Genomic DNA, 22,563 nt, shown 5'->3' with positions numbered 1-22,563 from the left:
AAAGCAATAGTAGAAAAAAAAAAAACTTATCTGCAGCTTTTTTTTTTCTCCCCTCCCACCCTTTTCCCTTCGAGGAATTATCACAACTAGACAACGAAGTCGCACTACAACTTGTTTCAAGATATACAATTCACTTAATATTATAACTTCGTCGAGAATCATGCCTTCGGCCTTCGCTGAGCTGTAAATACCCACTACGGGACATGTCTGATTTCTCCGGGCATGTCCCGTAGTCCAGCAGTTCACCGAGTTATTCAATTCGCAACCCGACACTCGACGAAGTTTGTACAGACTTTCACTGTCTAGTGTCCCCTTTTCTGTCTAAAGGGTCCTATCCGGAAGTCTCAATATCCAACAGAATTACTACTTACCTAGCCCTGTCATTGCGGGCACTCTTCTACACGACTTTTAGTTGGTGGCTACAATACAAGGTATCCTCACCTACCTCTTTTCAGTTCCCTTTATACTCCGCTCTATATTACCCCCGCAACACTATACCCTGAGCTACGAACGTCAAGAGGAGATATAGTCAGCTTAAGCATTCGAAAGTTGGAGATCTACGTGTCAATAGATCACGGTTCCGTCAATTATATCTCCGAGTACAAGGGCTTCACCGCCGTTTGCTTCGATTTTCTCAGCCCCGAATCCACCCCCGAGTCCGGGTGGGTACTCTGTTGAACCCCCTGTATTATTCTATACCTTCATATCTAGCATAATTCAAGATGTCTCGAAACGTACGCCAACAGAGGCTCCCGTCTACCCCTGCCAAGATTGCTAAACGTCGCGCCTCGGACGCTTCGTCGTCCCTTGACCTGTCCGACGAGGGTGGCTATTCAGGGGTAGAAGACATCAGCGACTCTGAAGATGACGACGAGGAAAATGTAAACGCGGCCGAGGAGGAGCACATTCTCTCCGATGGACTGCGGCAGAACATACGCAGCTCCGCCTCTCCTCGGCCACAGGTTCTTGAAGACGATGGTGGAGACGAACAGGAAGAAGACGAGGATGATAATGATGAGGAGGAAGAGGAGGCAGACTACGAGGGTGATGACGATGATGTTGATGAAAATGCTAGTTGGGATGGCATTTCGTCTGAAGCGGATGCCGATGAGGATATTGTTGTCGACCAAGGTCTCATTGGCACCGAGCGTCGTGTTCGGTTTGATATCCCCGAAGAATCGTCAGATGACGATTCGACCGAAACCGATGAGGATGTTGATCACGGCTTCTTCCCTGATCTCTTCGTTGATAAGAGCATACTCGACCCTTCTTTTCGTCGAGAGATTGAGCATGACCCAGACCCGTACGATTCGTCCAACTCGGACGCTTTTTGGGACAATTATGGACCTTCTAACGAAGTGGATACCACCAACGATGACCTAGGCTCTGACTTTGAGGCTTGGATTAATGCCATGGATGATGAGGATAGTACGCCAATGGCCACCCCTATGACCAATCACGACATGTCAACTGCTGGCTCCACACCAATGGGCTTCTCTGAGCACGATCAAGCCTCTCTCGATGGGTATCAAAGTGAGTACGGGTGATTTGGTTTCTATGTATGAATTTACTGACCGACCCCATCTAGCTGATGGGGATACTACCGACGAAGAAGAGCCCCCTCAAAATCCAATTCGACGGAAGAGTCGACGGGAGGCTGCTGATGATTCCTCTGATTCGGATGGTGCCACACTTATTCGGCCACGCCGTGGCCAACCACATGTCGGACGATTCAACCTCGATAAGTCTAGCCAAAAACCCATCGCTATTTTGAATCCACGAACCGGCAAGATGATGATCTTTACTCATCAGAGCATGAGCGGGAGGGGCTTTGATTTATCTCCCGAGCAGTTCAACTTTCAATACTTCGAACCACCTCAATCGTCTCCCATTCTTAGCAACCCAGGCAGTATCATGATGAGTGGAATGATCTCCTCTAGTACCTATGGGGACTTCATGAACACACATGCGGTTGGCCCCGCCGAAGCCTGGTATTCCCAGGCGTCTGACGGAAATGTAGTTGAATCATCTGATTCCGATGATCAAGTTGTCGATGAAGCTGAGAAGAGTCTCAAATTGGAGGACTTCATTACCTTGGATCACGATGACTCGTCAGAAGACGAGAAGCTACTTGATCAAGATGAAACGGACGACCAAATATTCTGCACGCCCGGCCGCACACCTGGTCGTCCCAGCACTGCGTCCAGTGACGTTACATCTCTCCTTGACCACTTTACGCACAATTCTAACATTGTCGGCGCGTTTCGCCGGGACCAAGTGAATCATCAGTTAATCAGCCGTAGCAAAGCTACTCGAGAATCGCTTGCGTTTTCTGGTCCCTACTTTGAAGGCACCCTTCGTGGTATCAAAGATGGGCGCATCGCTACTACCAACGTCCCCATTTCACCCATGCGGAAACAAAAGAAGATGCCTGAGCTTGCGAGCAGTCCTCTTTCGACCATGTCGCAAAAAAGAAAAGCTTCCGCAGAGCCCCATATAGGCCATAAACGACAGAGAAGCCTTCTTGAAAATCTTCAAGGAAGTATACATAAACTGAAGTCTCTGACAGACCTCTCAGGAAAATATAAGGCCTGATCCTCTGAAATCAGACCCTCTGTCTAACAAGAGGCTCAAAAACGCTAATGGACGGTGTGACCTACTCCGATAGGTCATTCCCTGGCCATTAAACCACACGAAGTATAATCTTCGACACATATCTCGCACAATCTGTTGTGATTCCCTAAAATTTGAAAAATCTGGCACCCTCAATTGCACCCGTCTCAACAAAGAACTCCAACACCACTTCTAATACATACCCGCTGATCCGGGAATGCGTTGAAATAAAACGCCATCTCTTCAGCAAGATGAAACGAATGTTGGTCAGGATATTATACGAGATACAAGATGTATTTGCCGTCATGCCGAAAGGTATGAGTGCTGGCTGGTACGATGTCTCATATGTAATTCTGAAGTTGGAGATTACTAGGCACTCTATGTAATTTGCGAAGTCAACATCACTAATTTCCTAGTAGTAAGCTTAATATAAAACCCTTTCTCTAATTGTTGCTACATTGATGACTGCGTGATAATGGTACCTTGGTATAACTATTCCGCTGTGATGATAAACTGGGGTTCTTGCCCCTATTATGTGCATATGTATGTAAATCGCGATCACAAAATTTGTACCTGGGTACTTTTGATAATAATAAGACAACTTACCATACATAGAATCAAAAGTGACTACTTCCACATGTACCTATCTCCAGTCATGTCAGTCGTACTACTACAGGCTTCAATGTCTTACCAGTGGGGTCTGAAAATTGAGAAAACCCACATGCATGTCAAGCGGCATCTGTTTTTGTTGTCTACTTCGTACGTAGTTACCTAAATAAACCCAGAGAAGATCGATGAATAAGTAACTACCTAGGTTAGGATCTACGGCAAGGTAAGCACTGACTTTAGAAACCCTAGTTACCTAGTACCACATGTAGATAGATCTGGGATAATAAAGTAGGTCGGTTGGCAAGCACAGACAGGTTAATGAATGTAATTATTGACTTGATTACGACATATCCAAGCGTCAAGTACACACCATGAAAAGAAGAAATTCGTAGCAAAACACATTCTGTAAAAGTACACAATCTCATAAAGTCTCATTACTCGAATCGCATTATCGAGTTAACTGAATCATTGATGCTATCCACTACCGTATCGTTTACACACCCAAACAACGAGGTAGGAAGGGAAAAAGGAGGCTGATCCCCAAAACCCTACAGCTCCGTCCATTACCTGTGCGCAAGAGGAGTCCACGTGGAACCCCTGACTTTCAACTGTTGTTATGATTGCCCGCCCTTTTCAGACCCGAATAATCCGTTGCTACTGCTTGAATCTCACTCGGCCACGGACGCCATGCCAAACATAGTCAGACAGCCTGACCATTTTTCTCCCCCCACTAGAATTACTTTCTCGCCTTTTCTTCTCAACGTATGCAACGTGCATGATGCTGTTTATAGCTCTTCCTTAGCCTCGGCAGCCTTTTTCTTAGCAACTTCTGACCCGGCGGTGAGCTGGCTCAGGACCCATTGGTAAGCGCCCTTGACATTTTCCTCAACCTTAGCGAAGGCAGTGCTGGCGGGGTTCGTAGTGCCGTACTTGAAGTAGGTAGACTGTTTACGGGCCTCGGCCTTCAGCTCATTAAGAGTAGATCCTTGAGGAACAGGCTGTGTAAAAAAAGAAAAGAAGTTAGTAAACTGGTGCAAGTAACTTGTCGTATTTCAACGAGGGTTAAGAAATTACTTACGATGCCATAGCTATCCAGGTAAGCCTTAAGTTCGCTTTCGCTCCATGTGTTGAACGTGCTCTTCTTAGCTACCTCGGTGGCCTGAGCCAAATAGCTCGTAGCGGAGGCGTACGAACCGCCACCAGCGCTAGACGCAGACGAATAAGCTGATTGGGCGGCTTCTAGAAGGTCATCACGCGTAGCAGAACTGCTGTCGCCAACCTTTTGAGCAGCGGCGTTGCCACTTTCAGCGAGATACTTCTTGAGGTTGTCGTAAGAGAGGTCATCCCAAGTCCAGGCGCTGTAAGGATGGGCAGCCTTGTGAGAGTTTCGGCGGACTAAAGCACGAAGCTCGTCGGTCTTAGATCCTTGATGGATGGGAACACCACGTGCATCCAAGTAAGCCTTGAGTCGGCTTTCTGACCATGACTCGGTTGCCTTGTTGAAAGCTTCCTGGGCAGCAAGGCTGACGTCGTCGGTGGCCTTGGCATACTGGTTACCAGCCTTGCTGGTGGCAGCACCGAAAGCGCTAGCAGCTGAGGCGGATACATTATCGCCCATGATATCGGCGCGGTTCTTGCGTACGATAGCACGCAGCTCGTTTAACTTGGTACCTTGAGGAACTAAGAAATGTTAGTTTAGGCCAAAGATATAAGTTTGAACGTAGACTTACCGTTGATGCCATTCTTATCACAGAATTCCTTCAGTTGGGACTCACCCCAGGCATCGATAACCTTGTCAGTAAGCGTGGCATAGGCGGAACTGGCCTTGGCCTTGGCAGCAGCTTGCTGGTCTTGTAGCTTGAGATAGGCAAGGCGCGAGTTGCGGCGAACCAGAGCAATCAGGCGGTTGCGCTAAAAATCATTGTTAGCATGAATAACATGATGGCAACAAATAGGAGAAGCGTCTCACGTCAGTAACTTGAGGAGCAGGGAATCCATGGGTATCAAGCCATTCTTTCAGATCAGATTCGGACCAAGATTCATATAGCCAATCTCCAGGATACTCGGCAGTCTCTCCGGCCTTCTTAGCTATGGTCTCATAGTTGGCTCGGATCTTCTGTAGGAGAGTATCACGGGTTCGAGGTTGCGGGACTGTATATACAAATTAGAAAACAATAAAAACGACTGAAGGATATGGCAAATCTACCTGGGATGCCGTGCTTGTCGGCAAAACCCTTCAGGGAACTATCGGTCCATGTATCCAATATCCATGATTGAACGTTGGTCCAAGCGGTCTGGGCCTTATCCTCTGTCTCGTACCAGGCGCTGGACATCTGGGAGACAAGTGCATCCTTGTTCGACTTCGCAGACTCCTTCGTCTCTACGCCCTTTGACTTCAAGTATGATGAAAGTTGGTCGGCATCCCAATTTTTGTACGGGGACACGGCATAGGAGTCCCAATTCTTTTGAATCAGGTTTTCAAGGTCCTTGCGGTCGGCTGGAGTAGGGTAAGGGATTTCATTATCGGAGAGCCATCGCTCAAGCTCAGTTTCATGCCACTTGTTGTAGGCTACATGAAAATCATCAGAGTTAGCAACGATGTGATGCTGAAAGCTCAAGCCAAGTATACTTCCAGGGCTGTTGATGTATTAACTTACCTGCTTTGCTGAACCAGGTACTCGCTACGACGGCATCGGCCGCTAGGCCAATGGTGAGGACGGTCGATAACCACCTCATGACGAAACGAAGTGTTAACTGTGAGCAAGGTTTGTGGGTGTCTCCTTTACAGGTATAGTGTAGGTGTTGGAATTTTTTGGTTTAAAAAGGGGTAGATGAAATTGATTCAGTGTGTAGGAGTTGCAATGAAGAATATTGAATGGGAGAAGGGCAACGGTGGTTTTGTTCAAGGTAAATGAGAAGGTTAGTGGAGTTGAGGAATGTATGACGATGACGACGGATGATGGATGATGAGATGTATGTATGTCAAGAAAAAAAATGTATCACGTCACAACTTTTCTTTTGTTTACCGTTATGAACTTGCAGCCCTACTTCATGTATGCAACTACACCTACCTAAGGTTAGCCAAGTATGTACTGGATATGTAGGTTAGCTGGTTAGGCAGCTAAGGTAAACATCAATGATCGGTTACTTCAGGTTGTGGCATATGTATCTACATTGACACCAGGTACTATCCTCATATTGAAAGAAAGAAATGAATACATCCAATTAGTAAACCTGAGAAAAGAGGAACCTCTTTTTTTTTGAATATTGAAAGCTTGGACTTGCAAAGTACATACCTGTAGCGCCTACCTCAGACTGGTCCTCAGTGCTATCCATTGATGTAAAGATATGGTCACGTCTTAGTTGTGGCCCTACATTACTTACATGTAAGTGGCCACTGCTTCAGACGAAAATGACGTAGTATCCACCATAGCTTGTGATACTCCAGAATTCGTGTCATCCGTGACTCCACATACGTCTTCGTTGACAAAGGGCCTAGACCATATGGTTTTTCATAAATCATTTCTCAAACGAAAATATGTACACCTATCACGATCAGGGGATTTGTACATGAAGCTAGCTAGGTGCAAAGTACATAGGTAGGATTCTAATTACCAGTAAACCAAACATTTCATCTATTGCAAACAGATCTGAAGTTCCTACCCTATGTAGGTACTAGGTATCCAGAGCTACCCTGGTTTAACCTCCCTGCACTACCTGAAGAGCAGGGAATAAAAACTTCCTAGTGATGTCATGATATTGAACCTCATTTGACAGAATGGGGAAATGTAGCACAACCTTTAACTTAAAACGGTCCATGGCCTTATTTATTATGTGGAGGTGCGGGGACTTATTTGGCTGTCTTGGCCTGGCGCAAAGCTCCGGGAATACATAGTACCTGTCACTAGGTACGGTACAATACAGTTTTTATCATTAGCTTCATACACTGTTCTTCATACACATAACATTCAGTGCTACGTGTATATACCTATTTGATGTTATAAAAAGCGTCAACCCAACCGAGGGTATATAATGCTAAAATTCAACCACGAGTGCCAGCGCCGCCACTACCTACCCAATACGCCTTTCGGGGAATCTTAACGTATACGCAATGTTCTCATAATCTTCGATACCTCTCCTAGTCGTATATCAAGACGTTGAACTTCCAACTGTCAGTCTACGCATCTTGATTGTAGGTAAATGAGGCAAATGGAAATTTCCTGGCATCTTCACTTTATGTGAAGAGTCGTCATCCTCTACCTCGGCAACCTCCCGTAACGATTCCATCTTGATATGAGATCGCGGGAAAAGACCTGCTGCCTTGCCATTCTTCTTGACGCCATACCAGCACCAATCGTCTTTGTTGAGCCCTATTGGATCCAGTTAGTTGAGAAGGATATACAGAAACGAAAGAAAAGAGGCAAAAAAGCCATTCTCGAGAACGCGGGATATTTCCTTACAACTAACAGAAGACAAGGTTTCATCCTTGTCGAAATGTAACCATCCTGTTGCGGCATCTTTTGCATCCCACTTCCAGAGTGTCGTGACAAACATGTTGTCAGGGGCCCCGTTTGGTCCTGGAAGGTGTGCAGGCGGTTCAAGCATGATACATTTAGCAGGAAAAGAGCCTTGAACACCGTCATGCCAACCAGTGCACCATTTGCCCTTCCACTTCTCAGGAAATTCGACACCCACAACCCGGGAGCCCTCCAGGAACTCTATGACCTGTTCCGTGCTCCCATCCGGATCCAGTAAATCGCGTCCATATCGCTTAACATGGCTTTTTACGACTGCCGCCGCTGGTAGCTTGGTCAGAGATTCTGATTCTGGAAGCTGACTCGCAACAGGAGGGTTGGGAAAGTGAAGGTCGTAGTCTTCATAATTCGGGTCTCCTCGGAGTAGTTGGCCATACAAGACCACAATACCAGGCACAGCCGGTAATGGCTGCGGATGTCGTGATAAGTGCTGGAAAAGTTGCTCTTGCGTAGTAAAGACGGTTGCGTCATCCGGATACACCGTGTGACCCTTCTGTGCGCAAAACAGACAGCCAAACTGGGTGGTGAACGCCGAGTTCGTGATGAGGTGTGACTTATACAGAAACCTGATACGATATAGAACGCCGGCCTTGCAAGAGTTTCCACTCGCTAGAGAAGTTTGCGTAAGTCAATGAAAAAAGGATTGGCTCCTAGATTCTACTTACATTCCTGGGCATCATCGAGTTCTACCTCTAACAGGCTTTGCACGAATTCACAGTCGGTACATCTGGCAAGACTCCGCCACGTCCCCTGATAATCCAGAATAAGTATATGTTCTCTACCCTCGAAAGATGCGGTAAGGAGACACTTACGTATTCCATAACCGATTTTACCGCACTCTTACGCCCCTTCATTCGATAATTTTGCGCACCCGGGCAAAACCCCTTTTGCAAGTATAGGGTACTATCCAATCCAATTTGGTACCCAGTAAACGATTTGTTTGGCGAATAAAGTTCTTCGGCAAGCATCAGACCGTCCTCGAAAGCCGCCGTTTCTTGTGACGGCGGCTGGTTGTTGCTATTTAGTTCTAGAGCTGTGGAGGGGTTCAGATTGGGTTTTGCCAGCGATGTTGTTCTCTGATCACTCGTAGGGACCTGGACGGGTGACTTGGGACCGGAAACGAAGCTACCGGTGGCGGTATACCAAGAGAACCTGTTTTGAGAGTTATCTGCCAGACTGTCGCTTGAGGGTGTCTTCACCTCGCAGTGTTGTAGAGTAAGACTGTCGAGATTATTCGCTATGACTGGATGTGCCACAAAACAGTCGTCCTCGGGAATCGAGTTGTTGCGGGACCACGAATTCGCAGCTGTCGTCTGTTCGCTAACCCAAACTGAGGTTCGTGAGGCCGGGGGCGGCAAGCTAGGCCCAGACACGAGGCTGATGAAATCGCGCTCCCCCCCTAAAATGTCTGGACTAGACGGTCGTCGGGCAGGAGTGCTGGTGCCACTGACACCCGGATTCGTTTGCATTCCAAAAGGAACCAAGGCTGCTCCATTTTGACTGCGGCCTTTGTTTTCCAGGACATGAGGTGGTACTGGCGGTATCCACGATGGGACAGATGATAATGATGGAGTGTTCTCCTCGATGTGCAACCGCTTAATAGCTTCCAGGAGGGTTAGAGCAAACGACTTAGACGCAGCTCGCACTTCAGCAAACCTTGTGGTGTCAAACGTATCGACCTCAACAAAATCGTCCAGGTCATAGAGAAGATCCTCTAATTGCCTCTGGCTATTGGCGATCTGCTCTACAAGTTTAGTGTCAGCAATATTTTCATGGTTTTAGCTCGAAAGATTATGTTTAATCTAAAAAAAGAAATCGACGAGTGTAGTGTCAGCAGGCGGGATTTACCGTTGTGTCGCATGGCCTCCGTGAAGGCCTCGCCGTACTTGTCCAGCCGTTCTTTCCATAACGGCAGCAATCTTTGAAGACCTCGTTCACCTTCCCTTACTAGGGACTGTGCTGACTTCAGTATGTTTTGGAGATCCTGAGAGTTGCTCTCCTCGATATCAGCGTCGATGGCTGCCTGGGCATTGGCGACAGCTTCCTTGCCCCGCTCTACCACTTCCCTGAAGGGCTGGATGATGAGCTCCTCGACTTCAATAGCCATCACCATCCTTCCAGACACACAAGCGTCTGTACTTCAACAACATCGGTTAGACAACTGACTTGTCAATAAAAATGTTCAAAAGAAGTTGAAAATCGCACTACGCTTATTAGCCGTGGAGAAGTGCCTAGGCTAAGGGCAGCCTGGGACTTAAACTGGGCCGTGCCTATCCGTCCACATGCATAGATAGACGCAAACAATGCCGGAATACTAATATAAAAAAAGATGCTAAAGTAGTACTGAAACGACGATGCGCTGTCGCGGGTACTGGTATTACTATATTACATATGTATTAGTATATAGTTAGATAACCGGTACTTGGGGCGGTGTGTCGCGCGAAGTTGAGAATTGATTGTTCGTGAGATTCGAACGCAGACGACACACCTTTACAAAGTTAACACCTTCCCTTTTTTTTTTCTTTTTTTGTGGTTAACACTCTTTGTTTCTATTAATTCCTTTCAAGCCGCTGACCCACGCCGAGGCGCAGTCTTTTAGGGATTTTACGGTCATTAGTAGGCGATCCTCAGCCTGCCGTGGACTAGTGTCAAGGATAGGCAAGCCTGGCAAGGAGGGGGGTTACGAGGGGTGGTCCTGAATCCGACATCCTGGTTCGGCCTAGCCTTGGCTGATTATTGGGGAAATGCGACTGTGCTATGGCAGCTGGGTAGGTAGGTATGGTATTGTAACTGGGGCATGTGCTATAGCTTGCGGACCTAGGTGTTATTGCTACTACCTATACTACCTATAATGGTCCTATACTACCTAGTAGGCAATGTAGGTATCAATAGGTTAGGCAGGGTTAGGTAGGTATGTAGCTGGAGACTGGAGTACTTACTGCCAGTTACTGGAGGGTAATGTAGCTATCTAACCCAAGATAGCAGCATACATACAACGCATCAATGCAGACTTGCAGAGAGAGCAGCCGTTTGAGAAAGTTGGGCGAATCACGGGCTGCCCGAGTATCGATCTCTGTTCGGTGAGACGAAATATATCGCGCGTCCAACGCGCATATCCATATCCCATCACCCGCCACTTTGGTACTTGGTAGTTGGCGCCACACGGGGTCGGCTCGGCTCCACGAATTCACGCAAAGTTGGGGAAGTATTGTACAACATATATGTAACATGCCTATAATACATACTATCAACACCTACTAGGTAGTAGACAAAGCTTGGTAAGGTAGTGCTACCAAATCCGCCTCACATAGCCGAAGCGGCGCAGTAGCATAGCATACTCTGGGGAAGGAAAATCAGAGATCTAGATGGTAGATTGGCCCGTTTAGGTTCCTACACAAGATTCCTTCAACGTTCCTTAAGACGGGGTACATGCAAGGAACCTACATAGCTCCGTTACATACATACCTCATAGGTAGGTAGATGTGTACGGGTATACTATGTAGGTATGTAGGTATATGGTCACGAGGGCAAGACTGGAAGCGGCCTGGGTCGCAATGAAAGGAACAGCATTTTTTTTTTAAAAACTCCCGAATCCTTACGGGCTCTCTCTACCTACATCCTAGGTAGGCAATAGGTGAGAGAACCGGGATGGATAGGGCCGTTACCTGTTGCTTGTCTGGAATTAGGACCGGTTACATAAGTCGGAGAAGCCACGTGGGAAATGGAGTAGCGCATGTGTACCTACCTGGTAGGTATGCTAGGTATGTATGATAGTAGACTCGGTATCGTTATACTAAAGTCTTGTGCGACGGGAGGATTTGATGTTTATATCAAGGTCGAAGCTTTGTTTCCTTTCAATTTTCCAGAAAGAGAATTGGCTAGGCAGTGAATATTGTCTACGAGAATAATTGTGATTCAATATGAGCTGAAACCAAGTATCTTGATATCATGGTGTATAGTATTAGCAAAGCCGATACTCGGCGGTATAGGTGTCAGGATGACTAGGTAGGCACTAAGGTAGGGGGGCTTATGTATGAGTCTTGGGAGAATTGGCAATTCAGCCAAGTTCAGGTTTGTGACAGCAAGAATGCGTGGGGTGTGACAGGTCACCCCCTATTTCAGCCTCAAATGCCCCTTTACAGTATAGTTCATATGTATTGCACCTACATGCCTACCCGCAAGGTGTGCACGCGATAGGCTCGGAGTTTATATCAATCAATTTATTTGTAAATCGCTTGGCTGGCGCTATAGTGCTTGTCCTGCAAGGCCACAGCCTTATCCCACGCTTGTTTCGCTGGCAGCCAAGGTCCTTTCGTACGTATGTCTTGGTACGAATGGTGTTAGTTAGTAATTAAAGGAGTCCAATGATTAGGAATACTTGCATAAGATTGTTTTGACTCTAGGGAGAGCACACCCGGTAAACCCAGCTAGATACGCAATACCTACTGAGAAACACTTATTTCATTGAATATATCGTGTGGAAAGAGTGACCTTCCCATATATATGTCGAGAACAGACTACATAAACCCCCTTGAAGCTCGGGTGTGGCGTATTGTGATACTTCTAGATGGTAGTACCCAGGGGTCACCCTACTACCCCTTACTACAATTTTGACTCGGAGTTCGCTGCCGATCGTAGAATAGCCAAAGGTAAACTGAACCTCGCCCATTCCACTCCGTGGTGGGGGGGGATCGTTAGCACCGGCAAGGCAGGAGGCATAACCGAAGGGATCACCTTTTTTTCATCGGCGGATGAGACATCTCTCCGGAAAGGACCCAGAATCAATAAATCTGACACCAACGAGTACTACCCAAGCATATCCGCCTTTTTCGGCAACCGAGCCAGTCAAGTTGGCGACACCCACTACCTAACCTCTCGCGTAGCCATTCAGGGGAAGAAGTTTGCGAGTCACATATATGCAGGGTAAGCTGGAAGGACATCCCGATCACGATGATGGATGGACCTACGGGACCGGGTAGGTGTCCCTTAGATTGAACTACCTAACTCAGGGAATTAACAAGGTAGCCTCGAAGGTTGTTGTATCACCATCAAGAAGGGATTCGGCTCGTACGACCCATATACCTAAAAAAAGGTGAGTATATAAAAATCCCTACTGGCTAGATAGCCTTTCGGGGGGACACAAGGCTCACCGGTACCTACCTACATATCATCTTCGATCGCACCATGGATACCTACCTACCTTACACGGCGTTGCTTCCTCTCGTGATGGCTAAGGGAACATTACTACATTCTCCTACGTAGGTAATATAATCAACAAGCAAAAACCCTGCCTTTGCACTCCGTAACGATGAAGCAAAGAACTGGGATGCGGACTATTACACACGTTTCACAGAAGCCTACCGATGTCCCCGAGGACAGACGCCTGAAGAGGTATTTATATAAGGCTGTGAATTTCCCTTGTCCCCTTCCCCTTCCCCTTCCCCTTCTCCTTCGAGTCTCCTCCTTCAACGCCCAAGCTTGAAAGCGCGGAACGATACACTGTTGCATAAGAACCTACCTACCTACCAAACCCCCCACATACCCTCACTCAAATACATGAAAGAAAAAAAAACACAATTACACGCACCACCACCCACAATGCCCCACGACGCCAACGACAAAGGGCTGTCCCAAGCACGGCAGCAGCACTCCCCCCCCCACCAGAGCAACAGCAACAGCAACAGCAACAGCATCGACGAAGAGGAGCAGCGCAAGGACGAGGCGCGACGAGTTTCTGCAGGGTGCATCATGGCCACCACCACCATCACCATCACCACCACCACCATCGCCACCCAGAACAGCAACGCCAACACTGTCAAGGACGATGCCGGTGACGGTAATGGTGACGGTAAGGTAGGCAGGTACTCGAGGCCGGTTCCGTGGAAGGACACGACGGGCGGTGGATCGAAGATTTCGTGGGGTCGTTGATGTTTGCTGATCGAGGCGCTTGTGGGGCGTATCTACCTACCTACCTAGGTACCTACCCTAATACGAAGTAGGGTGGGGGTGTAGAAATCTGGGATGGGCGATGGAGTTTGGAGTCTGGGACTTGGAGGATAAGGGAATAAATAAGTTGATGAAGTGGGGGGGGGAGGGGTCTATGGCAGAAAACCATTTCGACGATAGGAGCGCAATAAGGGGAGTGGGGGGGTTTTTTTTATCTCTCATTCATGGCGACTATAGCTTATTGTTCTTCCTAGCCGAGAACAAACTAGGTAGGTATCCTCAGGCCATGATATACTGTATAATATATCACTGGCCCTGCTCAAATGCTCACTCAGTATCGTCATACGCCACCTGATGTATGTGTATATAGCTCAAACGTAAACAAACACCTCTCTCATGCCTACCATAGAGCGCCTGAATGGGCCCACACCTATTTGGAAACCTTTCACTTGCGATGGAGCCCGTGAATCTGCCCTATTAAAAAGTTATACGTGACAAGGCCGGTAGCTCACCACGCCAAGCATCACATGTTACAAGTAAGGAAAAGGGGACGATTATTCCAAAGTCTAGAGAAATGCCGCTGAGTATAATGCCTGTTTTCTATTGCGGAGGGTAAAAAACACACCCATGATTCGATGTTGGTATCTATAATGTCATGCCACATAAAATACAATCCAGGTTTTCCTTTCTCTTCATTACCGAAAAACGCAGTATGGACTCCAATAAAAACACAAATCACGCCTAACTTAACATAATTACCTCCTCGCTTTCCTCTTCGAGACGGTGCAAACATCCTAGTAAGGTTCGTTAGTATATGCATCCAGAATAAGGAGGGATTGTTAAGATCTCAAGGAACTTACTGCTCGGCGTTGGGCAAAATCAGTGTAAAACCCATTCCATAAGTCCCGAGCTGAACAGTCCTGCTGGCCGTTCTTGTCGACACACTTTGGTTGCCGTTCCTCGCGTACGGCGTCGGACATTGGAATCCACGGCTTAGGCACAGGCCAATCGGAGAAGTGCAGAAATTTTGCTTCATTAAAGATAGCTACGGGATCCCACTCCTCATGGTCGGTTCCCAGGTAGCCTTGGTGGTTGTCACCGCGGAATTCGCCCGTGAGCAAGTCGTATGGACGGTGCGGGAGGACCATGGCGCTGTCCGCATACAGCTGATTAACAATTTCCATGTCATAATCATCACGATCGGCCACATCCATCTTTTTCAGTATCCTATCGAACTCCACCTGGGTTGGCTGGACCAGCATTAATTGAGAGGACAGAATTTTGTTTTCGGGGAACAGCCAGTAGGCACGAGGCATGGCTACGGGGCACGGCGGCATGATGAATAGTTCGTCCATAATCTGTAGAATGGTACCGTCCGAGTCGACATTGAGTACGCGATCGTATTGAGTCTGGTTGAATGCAAGGAGCTTGGTGAAAGATTCGGCCCAAGTGGCTTGAACTAAGTGTTAGAATATTAAGGCTAACGAGCAGGTATAGAGAGCTTACCCTCAGCACCAGCCCGTCGTTGAACGGACACGGGCACTAACTTGACCTTGTATTGGTCGCGGGCCTTGACAAGTAACCGTGCATCATCAGACGTTGGGTTTGTCTCGGTGGGATTCATCATTTTCTCGGGATACATCATGACGCGATCGGCCTTGCTGCCCAGTCGATGCAAGGTCTCGAAGATCATGACGGAATTACACAAGTATGCAGCATTGGTGACATATTGCGTGTAGGCGTAGCGCGACCAGTTGATGTTGTCTCCCTCGGCGGATGGTATTATTGCGGGAGGGCATACTGAGTTGGAACTAGCAGCTGCAGAACCCCCGTTCCGGAAACTATCAAGGGATGGTATGCGGTCGTAGTTTCGGAAGGCGAGGAAGACGACACCGATGGCAGCGAGGGAAAAAGCAGCGTAGCGCACTCGCTTCGACATAAGAATTTGGCCAATGCTTGGCTTGAGATGGGATGGGTCTGTCGCGGAAGTCGTGGTGGTGCCGGGGTCGCTGTTTTGAATGGGACTATATCCAGAAAGAGAGCGCCAAGTAGAGGACCAAGAAGAGTCCCAAAGCGGAGCCATGATGATTCAATCGCTAATAACTAGGTGGTGGCTCGTATAGAGTAGATAGATATTGGATGGGAAGAAGGGAAAATTGGGTCGGTAAAGACTCGCCGAAAAGGGAATCAAGACCAATTCAATGATGAAATGACAATGGCAATCATCAGAAAGATGGCATCGTAGTATTGAGTCAAGAATTAAGTGAGTGACGTTCAGAGATTGGGTGTGGCGCAAATGGGTTGGGGAAAAGAGATAGAGAAGAGATATGAATTAGACTGGAGAGAGAGAGCACTGAGAGAATGCAGTAAGAGAGTGATGGTAACTACAGGTGGGTCCGAGGTTGTTCCCGACATCTGCAGCTCCATATCGTTCCCGACCCTAGTACTAGCTAATATGTACACGTAATCATCCAACGATGGCTGGTACACCGTATTACTACGCCGTACGTAGCAGCTGGCTAGTGTGGATTGCCGACATGCATGTACCGAGATCTGTTATTTTTCCAAAGATAGCCCTATTAATTTGGGGCTATTTTTGTACCAGATACCATTGTACATGTATGCCAAGTTAGTAGTTACCAATAACTATGTAGAACTAAGCAAGGATATCCATGAACCGTACCCTACATACATGTCTCAGTCATATGTGATATCTAACCTTGTTACCTTAATCTACCCTACCGCCCCTACGGTCCCTACCTACATGTAGGGTAGCAGCACCGTGACTCTTCTTTCCTGTCACCCAGGAAAACATCGAACCCTTTAATGTTGAACATCAATCATTGTACTCAAGTCATTATTCAACATAACTCCATGGAAATCACACATGTGTATAACTACTTAAACCCTTCTACTACTACTACTTCAACTCATAGAACTCATCAAATTCTTTGGTATATGAGAATTGTTTGCTACATAAAAATGACTCCGCCACATCCTTGGCGTCATCTATTCTTGTTGACTGATCCCTTACCTCTATCTATTTGTTACAATCCTTTCCTTTGGGTGACGGCGAGTCGGCGACCATGATCTTTGAGTGCCCACACGAGTGCTTCTTCCGCGCAATTATAGATTGATCCATGACTCCAATCTCATGTATGCAGTGCAGTAGAACACTGCTACACTGCTACCCTTTGAAACTTATCTAGCCATGGCAAGTTGTAACGTCTCACGAGCTATATTCTTTACGCTCCCGCTCCCGCACAATAAATTTGGCATCAGCACCTAATCCATTCACGTCATTGAATGATCAGCCCTCCATAATAAAGCCCGAATTAATAAGTTCAGCTATCTGGAGTTAAGTAGGGAAATCAAGCTTTGAGAGGAACGGCCCTACTTTTGTATATCTTTTAACTGATTCTTATCTAGAAGTATAATGGGAGTATCAGGGTTGAGAATGAAGGACCCCCAAAACTTTGCAACCCCAAATAACAGGGACATAGTTGACCAGCCACCATCTACATTATTTTGCGTCGGGTCAGCGGGAGGCTGATGAAGGTCACAACTAATTCTGGGTTCAAAGGTACACGAAGCATCGACATCCTCTGGAGATGATGTAACAGGAATACTCGTCTACGAAAACTGATCTTGTCCCTGAAGCATCTTACTATGATCTAGGTACATGCCGGCCTAAGTATTCACTTAGGTACCTATGAAGAGCTGCATATCCAGGACTCACCTTATCATGTCCCGTTTGACCACGGCTTCCCGCGGTCACCCAAATATGATATTGACATGCTACCAGCGTTACACGGGCTGGAATGGATGGGTTGTATAAGGCGGATTTCGTCCGTAATTGGGGCCGTTCGTCTGTGAATATTGTGGTGTTCCTACACCTCCCCCGATTATATTACTTCTCTAATGACAACCTTTAATGCTCTGCCTTCTCTCTTCGCCAAGACGTCAAGTAGCATTTCGTGCTATGCCGTCTACCTATACGTCGCTCATACTATACACCTTTTTGTCTTTCCAATGATGATACTCTCTTCCTTTTCCATTACTTCTTTGCTGCTTTCCTATGTAACGATCTTCGAGGTCGCCTGGGCAGCCGAGCCCGTCGCGGCAACATGGTCATCTTTGACATTTGGACCAGATGGCCCTTGGCCGGCAGTTGAAGTAATTCTAGGCAACCGCCAGAAAATATCGATGTATCCAGGGCGAGAATTCCAAAGTTTCCTCCTCACTAGCGAGTACTGTGATAACAACATGTCGCTCCCGTGTTATTCTAGTCAAGCCGGACTCTACGATAAAAAACTGACCGGCTCAACGGGCCAGATTAAGTATCAGGCAGGAGCGAATTATATGATGGGCCTGGATATCCAAGGCTCGTTAACGGCACCATGGGTCGACACGTTGAAATTCGGTGGCGCAACGGTGGAAAATGTTTCCCTAGCCTTATTGACAGGATCGTATACGTCATATCCTAATGGTCGATGGTACCCATTGACTGTTGGATGTCTTGGGATAGGAGCGCCAGGCACAATCAACCAGTCCTTTTCATTAGATAATGGAGAGCCACTGATCAATGCCAGTCTCATACCTGGATATTTATCAGCGCACAACACAATCGAATCCAACTCTTTCAGCATGCATATCGGTTCAGCTAATCCTCCAATGCAAGGGTCGTTCTATTTTGGTGGGTATGACCAAAATCGAATTGTTGGAGATATCCTCACCTATAGCGGCGATTATACAAATTTCATAACCCTAAGAGACATTGGCATCAAAGTGATTGATGGTTCTTCGCCGTGGGTGTTTGACTCGCTAGGCGGTCTCCTTGGATCAGACAACTTGGCAAACTCACCTGGAGGACTTAAAGTCGCTGTCGATGGCTGTTCTCCTTACCTAACGCTTCCCAAGTCAACATGTGATGCGATCGCGAATAATTTACCTGTAACATACAACAATGACCTTGGCTTATATTTCTGGAATACTAACGACCCGAAATACACTCAAGTCGTCAATTCAGCTTCCGTGTTAGAGTTCGTATTCCTCGCGGGATCGAATATGAAAAACGTTTCCATCTCAGTTCCATTTCGGCATTTAAATCTCACATTGACGGCACCATTAGTTGACACGTCAACACAATACTTTCCCTGTTATACTGGGTCTTCGACGCTTACTCTTGGCCGTGCGTTTTTGCAAGATGCCTTTGTTGGTGCAAATTGGGGAACTCAATCGTGGTGGCTTGCACAGGCTCCCGGTCCCAATGTACCGCCACCATCCGTGATCCAGCTTGCAAGCGAAGATTCCATCACGGCGAGTTCGAATGACTGGAAAGAGTCATGGTCCGGGTTCTGGACAGCTCTCAGTCCTGATGAAGCGGGTGGTTCGGCCAGTGCAAACGCTTCTAGCGGAACGGCAAGCGGAGCACCAAATAGCGACCCGACCGGCAGTCTTTCAACAGGAGCCCAAGTCGGTATTGGTATAGGTGCTGGAGTTATAGGCCTAGCAACTATTTGTGTTATTGCTTTTTGCTTACTACATCGTCGTAAAGCAGCTCGCCTTAACGGAATGGTGTCTAAGCCAACGCATGCCGCCCAGGACATATTGGCACAAGAATCCCACGCGCCTGTGAAATTTTCAAATTTACCCAATACAAATACATTCGCAGAGTATTCAGGACCGCCGTCGAATACGCTCTATAGCCAGCAGTATATTCATCAACAGCATTATTCCTATCCTCAACAATACCCGCAGCCGTATCCCGCCGAACTATCATCCGTCATGTCACCAATAGAACTCCCCGGATCGACAATCTACGATCCACAACTCTTGGACGGAACTCAAGTTCACGGTTACATGCCTTCCCAACAAACTGGTACATTATCTCAAACGGAACATCCCCCGGGCCCTAATTCGGGCCAGTCGCAAGGACACGGTCGGCACGGAAATTTCATATAATATTGACCTTGCGAAGAGGGTGTTATAGGGGACGCGGAGCATTCGATCCAGCATCATTATTTTTCTGCCATCATTTTTGTTTCCTTTCATTCCTTGCGTCAGGCCTTCGAAGCCTTAATGCCTACTCTATTGAAAATGCAGGCGATCTGCATTGATGTGCGCGTAAAAGTTTGGAATAGGGGTCGAGGTAAGAGGTCATCAAGACCAAGTCATTTGGTTGAACGCCCTATATAGTAATAATGGGTGTTCATTATTTTGAGATAGATGCTTATTGGATCATCTGCAAATATAGACGAGTACTTACATGGATCTAGTATTTGCCCTCATGAGTGGTTAGGGGACGCTGTATTGCCCCTGAACAAGGAGCTTCTTATTTCCAAAGTTGTGCGACGCTGATGGTAACGAAGAAAATTACAGCATCCATATCAAGTAACAATATGATGTCAGTGGCGTGGGAAATAGGTAACGATACATTTTAACAAAGTGGAAGGATTGAAGGCTAATTCGTGGCGTTTGTGTTAGATTCTTGTGTCGACCGACATCCTCGCTTGTTTCTTACTATGGGGGGGGGGGGGGGGGGGGGGGCGTGCTACTTTAATTGAGTGGATGGCGTTTAAGTGACTTTCCTACCAATACCTATGTAGGCCAGATTAGATGGTTGTCACCTCCGGGGCTGTACTATGTCGTAATACTTACAGTATACCTTACTGCCCACCTTACTGCCCGCACCGAGTATTCTTCTTAAAAGCCAGTGGTGTCTCAGCCCCCCCCTTCCCTATTATGATCTCGCTATGTTGTGTATCCCCTTTGCCGGTGCTGGGATATTTCAGGACTGTGACTGAGAACTAACCTTGGAGCTGAAAGGCATTGACTTAGTCGGGTGTGACTTACTAAGGCGAAAGTGAATTTATTTGTTTGAAGCTGAGTGGAAGCGAAGGAAAACGTCCCATTTTGGGGGATGGAATTTCTGGGCTGAGTGCTGTTAAGTGACGCCCATCTACTGTTGTCTAGCATTGCTTTACAGTCTGAGGTGTTACTTCTTCGCTGGGCTGTGCTATGTACCAACCCTACCTAAGGTAACCTAGGCACCTAAGGTACCGAGTGGGGAAATATCCATGGATGTACATAGCTTAGCCTCATTTTTAAAGTTGTAGCTATCACGAGCCTCGCTGCCTCTCCCCTCGTAACCGACCTTTCTACCGAAGTAAAACTTACAAGTTCTCGTATTTTTTTTACACAATAATTCTACCCAAATTGTTGTCTAACATTTACTCAATTGCATAAGAGTTTAGGCTAGTAATAGAATCACCAGCCGGGATCTTCCCATGAACTGACGCCTCAACCGAGATCGTACAACATAACTTCTTCCGCCGCAGCATCCGCATGTTGCACTACACCCAGGCTTGGCAATATCCCGAATTCTCATTTATATCTAAGTCACCATGAAACGCTAATGACTAGTATACATAGAAGCACTAGTTATTGTCTTGAGGCCAATACAGGCATTTGGCAGGCGAGTGGCCCAGCCAAGATAGTGGTGACGGGTTGACCATGGAGACTAGAAGTTCTAGTCCAGGACTATTCCGACGATTAAGTTCGAGAATACTATCTAGGGAGGCAGATAACTTCGGAAATCCTGTTTATGGCACTCTAGTAGTTGTTCTGGCTGTATAGACTACCCTGGTAGGTTACAAGCACAGAAGCTTCACCACGGCACCTCTATGGTACGAATTTGGATCTAACACTCTGCAGACCGGCACGTTTCTTTCTCATCCAAGACTACCTATACTATGATTTCATTGAAGCGGTAATCAATTTCACTTACCTAGTATCTATGAAGCCATATTGAGGAGTACCTAATAATGATGCTATCGACAATACACTAATGCGAAGCGACTAGTTCGAATGAAGCTTTTTCTTGATATATCCCGTCATGCCATTGTCACCGGGACGCCATCTAGGGGGTCATAGAACCAAGTTTTCACCATCCGAGGTCGGTGTTTGAAGTCGGTTGCAAGCAGTCAAATAGAGCAACACTCTTCCATTGTATCAAGTCTCCAGTTTCAAGTCTCCAGTTCAAAGCATCCAGCCACCGGATCTATCATAAAGTTATAACATTCGCTTTAAATATAAAGAACCCCCCCAAAAATCAAATATGCACGCAAATCTTTGTTTCGCAGCCCTTCTGGCGGTCGCATCATCCGCAGCCCTCGCGGCAAACAACCCCGCAGGCGTCCCCGTCGACTTCATCGTGGAAGCTCGGCAGGAAACCACCACGGTGACCATGTCGGACACTTCCATGGCAAGCTCGAGCATGGACTCGACCATGACCGACTCGACCATGACAGACTCAACTATGACAGACTCTACTATGACAGACTCTACCATGACGGATTCCACCAGGACCGACTCCACCGCGACTGAAACCATGTCATCAAGCGAGACCATGTCGTCGACCGAGATGGGCTCGATGTCCTCGACCGAAACCGGGTCCATGTCGATGTCCTCAACCGAAGGTGGCGGATCCGGATCTATGAGCTCCAGCATGAGCATGTCCGGATCTGGTGGAGCTGGCGGCTCGTCGTCGACTGCCAAGGTCTCCGGAAACCCAGCGGCGAGAGCTACGGCCGCGCCGGTGGCGGGTATGGCGGCTGTTGCTGGTGTGGCTGCGGTTATCATGGTATAAGGCCCAATTGAATGGGATGGGATGGGATGGGATGGGGGTGGGAGTTGATAGGAACATGGTGTAGGTTAGGTAGTTGACTTAATGTGGTTGTCGGGGGGATATGCATATGTACCTATCTATCTGCCTACCTACCTGACGATGTTCCCCTATGTAGGTGTTGGTAATAAGCTTCATGAGAAGGTCGAGTACTCGGTGTAATACTCATATCGA

The 22,563-nt window shown here is 47.2% G+C and overlaps 6 protein-coding genes across 6 annotated transcripts; 3 read left to right on the top strand and 3 right to left on the bottom strand.

The window, feature by feature from the left end:
• The first annotated feature begins 455 nt into the window (after positions 1–455).
• On the top strand, positions 456–2,668 carry GGS25DRAFT_218807 (uncharacterized protein). Its single transcript, XM_049256929.1, has 2 exons — positions 456–1,533; positions 1,589–2,668. The coding sequence occupies exons 1-2, from the start codon at positions 723–725 to the stop codon at positions 2,593–2,595; spliced, it is 1,818 nt and encodes a 605-aa protein (XP_049117471.1). The 5' UTR covers positions 456–722; the 3' UTR covers positions 2,596–2,668.
• A 1,339-nt stretch (positions 2,669–4,007) lies between these two features.
• On the bottom strand, positions 4,008–5,958 carry GGS25DRAFT_520297 (uncharacterized protein; the record flags this gene model as incomplete). The annotated part of the gene is made up of 6 exons (XM_049263865.1): positions 4,008–4,220; positions 4,301–4,902; positions 4,953–5,133; positions 5,192–5,373; positions 5,429–5,791; positions 5,880–5,958. 6 exons carry the CDS (start codon positions 5,956–5,958, stop codon positions 4,008–4,010), a joined length of 1,620 nt encoding a protein of 539 aa, XP_049117470.1.
• A 1,063-nt stretch (positions 5,959–7,021) lies between these two features.
• Positions 7,022–10,318, bottom strand: GGS25DRAFT_485022 (uncharacterized protein). Its single transcript, XM_049260514.1, has 7 exons — positions 10,246–10,318; positions 9,963–10,137; positions 9,606–9,890; positions 8,570–9,501; positions 8,423–8,507; positions 7,683–8,366; positions 7,022–7,592 (listed from the first exon to the last, which is right to left on the bottom strand). Exons 3-7 carry the CDS (start codon positions 9,868–9,870, stop codon positions 7,372–7,374), a joined length of 2,187 nt encoding a protein of 728 aa, XP_049117469.1. The 5' UTR covers positions 9,871–9,890; positions 9,963–10,137; positions 10,246–10,318; the 3' UTR covers positions 7,022–7,371.
• Positions 10,319–14,233: 3,915 nt separating this feature from the next.
• On the bottom strand, positions 14,234–15,881 carry GGS25DRAFT_218567 (glycosyltransferase family 8 protein). Its single transcript, XM_049256928.1, has 2 exons — positions 15,210–15,881; positions 14,234–15,156 (listed from the first exon to the last, which is right to left on the bottom strand). The coding sequence occupies exons 1-2, from the start codon at positions 15,784–15,786 to the stop codon at positions 14,543–14,545; spliced, it is 1,191 nt and encodes a 396-aa protein (XP_049117468.1). The 5' UTR covers positions 15,787–15,881; the 3' UTR covers positions 14,234–14,542.
• A 1,857-nt stretch (positions 15,882–17,738) lies between these two features.
• On the top strand, positions 17,739–19,667 carry GGS25DRAFT_513752 (acid protease; the record flags this gene model as incomplete). Its single annotated transcript, XM_049262913.1, has 1 exon — positions 17,739–19,667. One exon carries the CDS (start codon positions 17,739–17,741, stop codon positions 19,665–19,667), a length of 1,929 nt encoding a protein of 642 aa, XP_049117467.1.
• A 1,527-nt stretch (positions 19,668–21,194) lies between these two features.
• On the top strand, positions 21,195–22,393 carry GGS25DRAFT_218421 (uncharacterized protein). The gene is made up of 2 exons (XM_049256927.1): positions 21,195–21,350; positions 21,420–22,393. The coding sequence occupies exon 2, from the start codon at positions 21,823–21,825 to the stop codon at positions 22,351–22,353; it is 531 nt and encodes a 176-aa protein (XP_049117466.1). The 5' UTR covers positions 21,195–21,350; positions 21,420–21,822; the 3' UTR covers positions 22,354–22,393.
• The last annotated feature ends 170 nt before the right edge of the window (positions 22,394–22,563 follow it).

This window comes from Hypoxylon fragiforme (assembly GCF_022984875.1).
Source record: "Hypoxylon fragiforme strain CBS 206.31 chromosome Unknown GGS25scaffold_4, whole genome shotgun sequence".
NCBI classification, from domain to species: domain Eukaryota; kingdom Fungi; phylum Ascomycota; class Sordariomycetes; order Xylariales; family Hypoxylaceae; genus Hypoxylon; species Hypoxylon fragiforme.
This window is presented reverse-complemented; position numbering and strand designations above follow the sequence as displayed.

What these genes read in the sequence shown, in the direction of transcription:
- GGS25DRAFT_218807 (XM_049256929.1), top strand. Translation starts at nt 723, where the DNA reads ATGTCTCGAAACGTACGCCAACAGAGGCTCCCGTCTACCCCTGCCAAG. An exon ending in CTCTCTCGATGGGTATCAAA is followed by an intron (nt 1,534 to 1,588) that starts GTGAGTACGGGT and finishes GACCCCATCTAG; the next exon opens with CTGATGGGGATACTACCGAC.
- GGS25DRAFT_485022 (XM_049260514.1), bottom strand. Translation starts at nt 9,870, where the DNA reads ATGGTGATGGCTATTGAAGTCGAGGAGCTCATCATCCAGCCCTTCAGG. An exon ending in GGAGGCCATGCGACACAACG is followed by an intron (nt 9,502 to 9,605) that starts GTAAATCCCGCC and finishes CTAAACTTGTAG; the next exon opens with AGCAGATCGCCAATAGCCAG. An exon ending in AACCTTGTCTTCTGTTAGTT is followed by an intron (nt 7,593 to 7,682) that starts GTAAGGAAATAT and finishes TGGATCCAATAG; the next exon opens with GGCTCAACAAAGACGATTGG.
- GGS25DRAFT_218567 (XM_049256928.1), bottom strand. Translation starts at nt 15,786, where the DNA reads ATGGCTCCGCTTTGGGACTCTTCTTGGTCCTCTACTTGGCGCTCTCTT. An exon ending in ACGACGGGCTGGTGCTGAGG is followed by an intron (nt 15,157 to 15,209) that starts GTAAGCTCTCTA and finishes ACTTAGTTCAAG; the next exon opens with CCACTTGGGCCGAATCTTTC.
- GGS25DRAFT_218421 (XM_049256927.1), top strand. Translation starts at nt 21,823, where the DNA reads ATGCACGCAAATCTTTGTTTCGCAGCCCTTCTGGCGGTCGCATCATCC.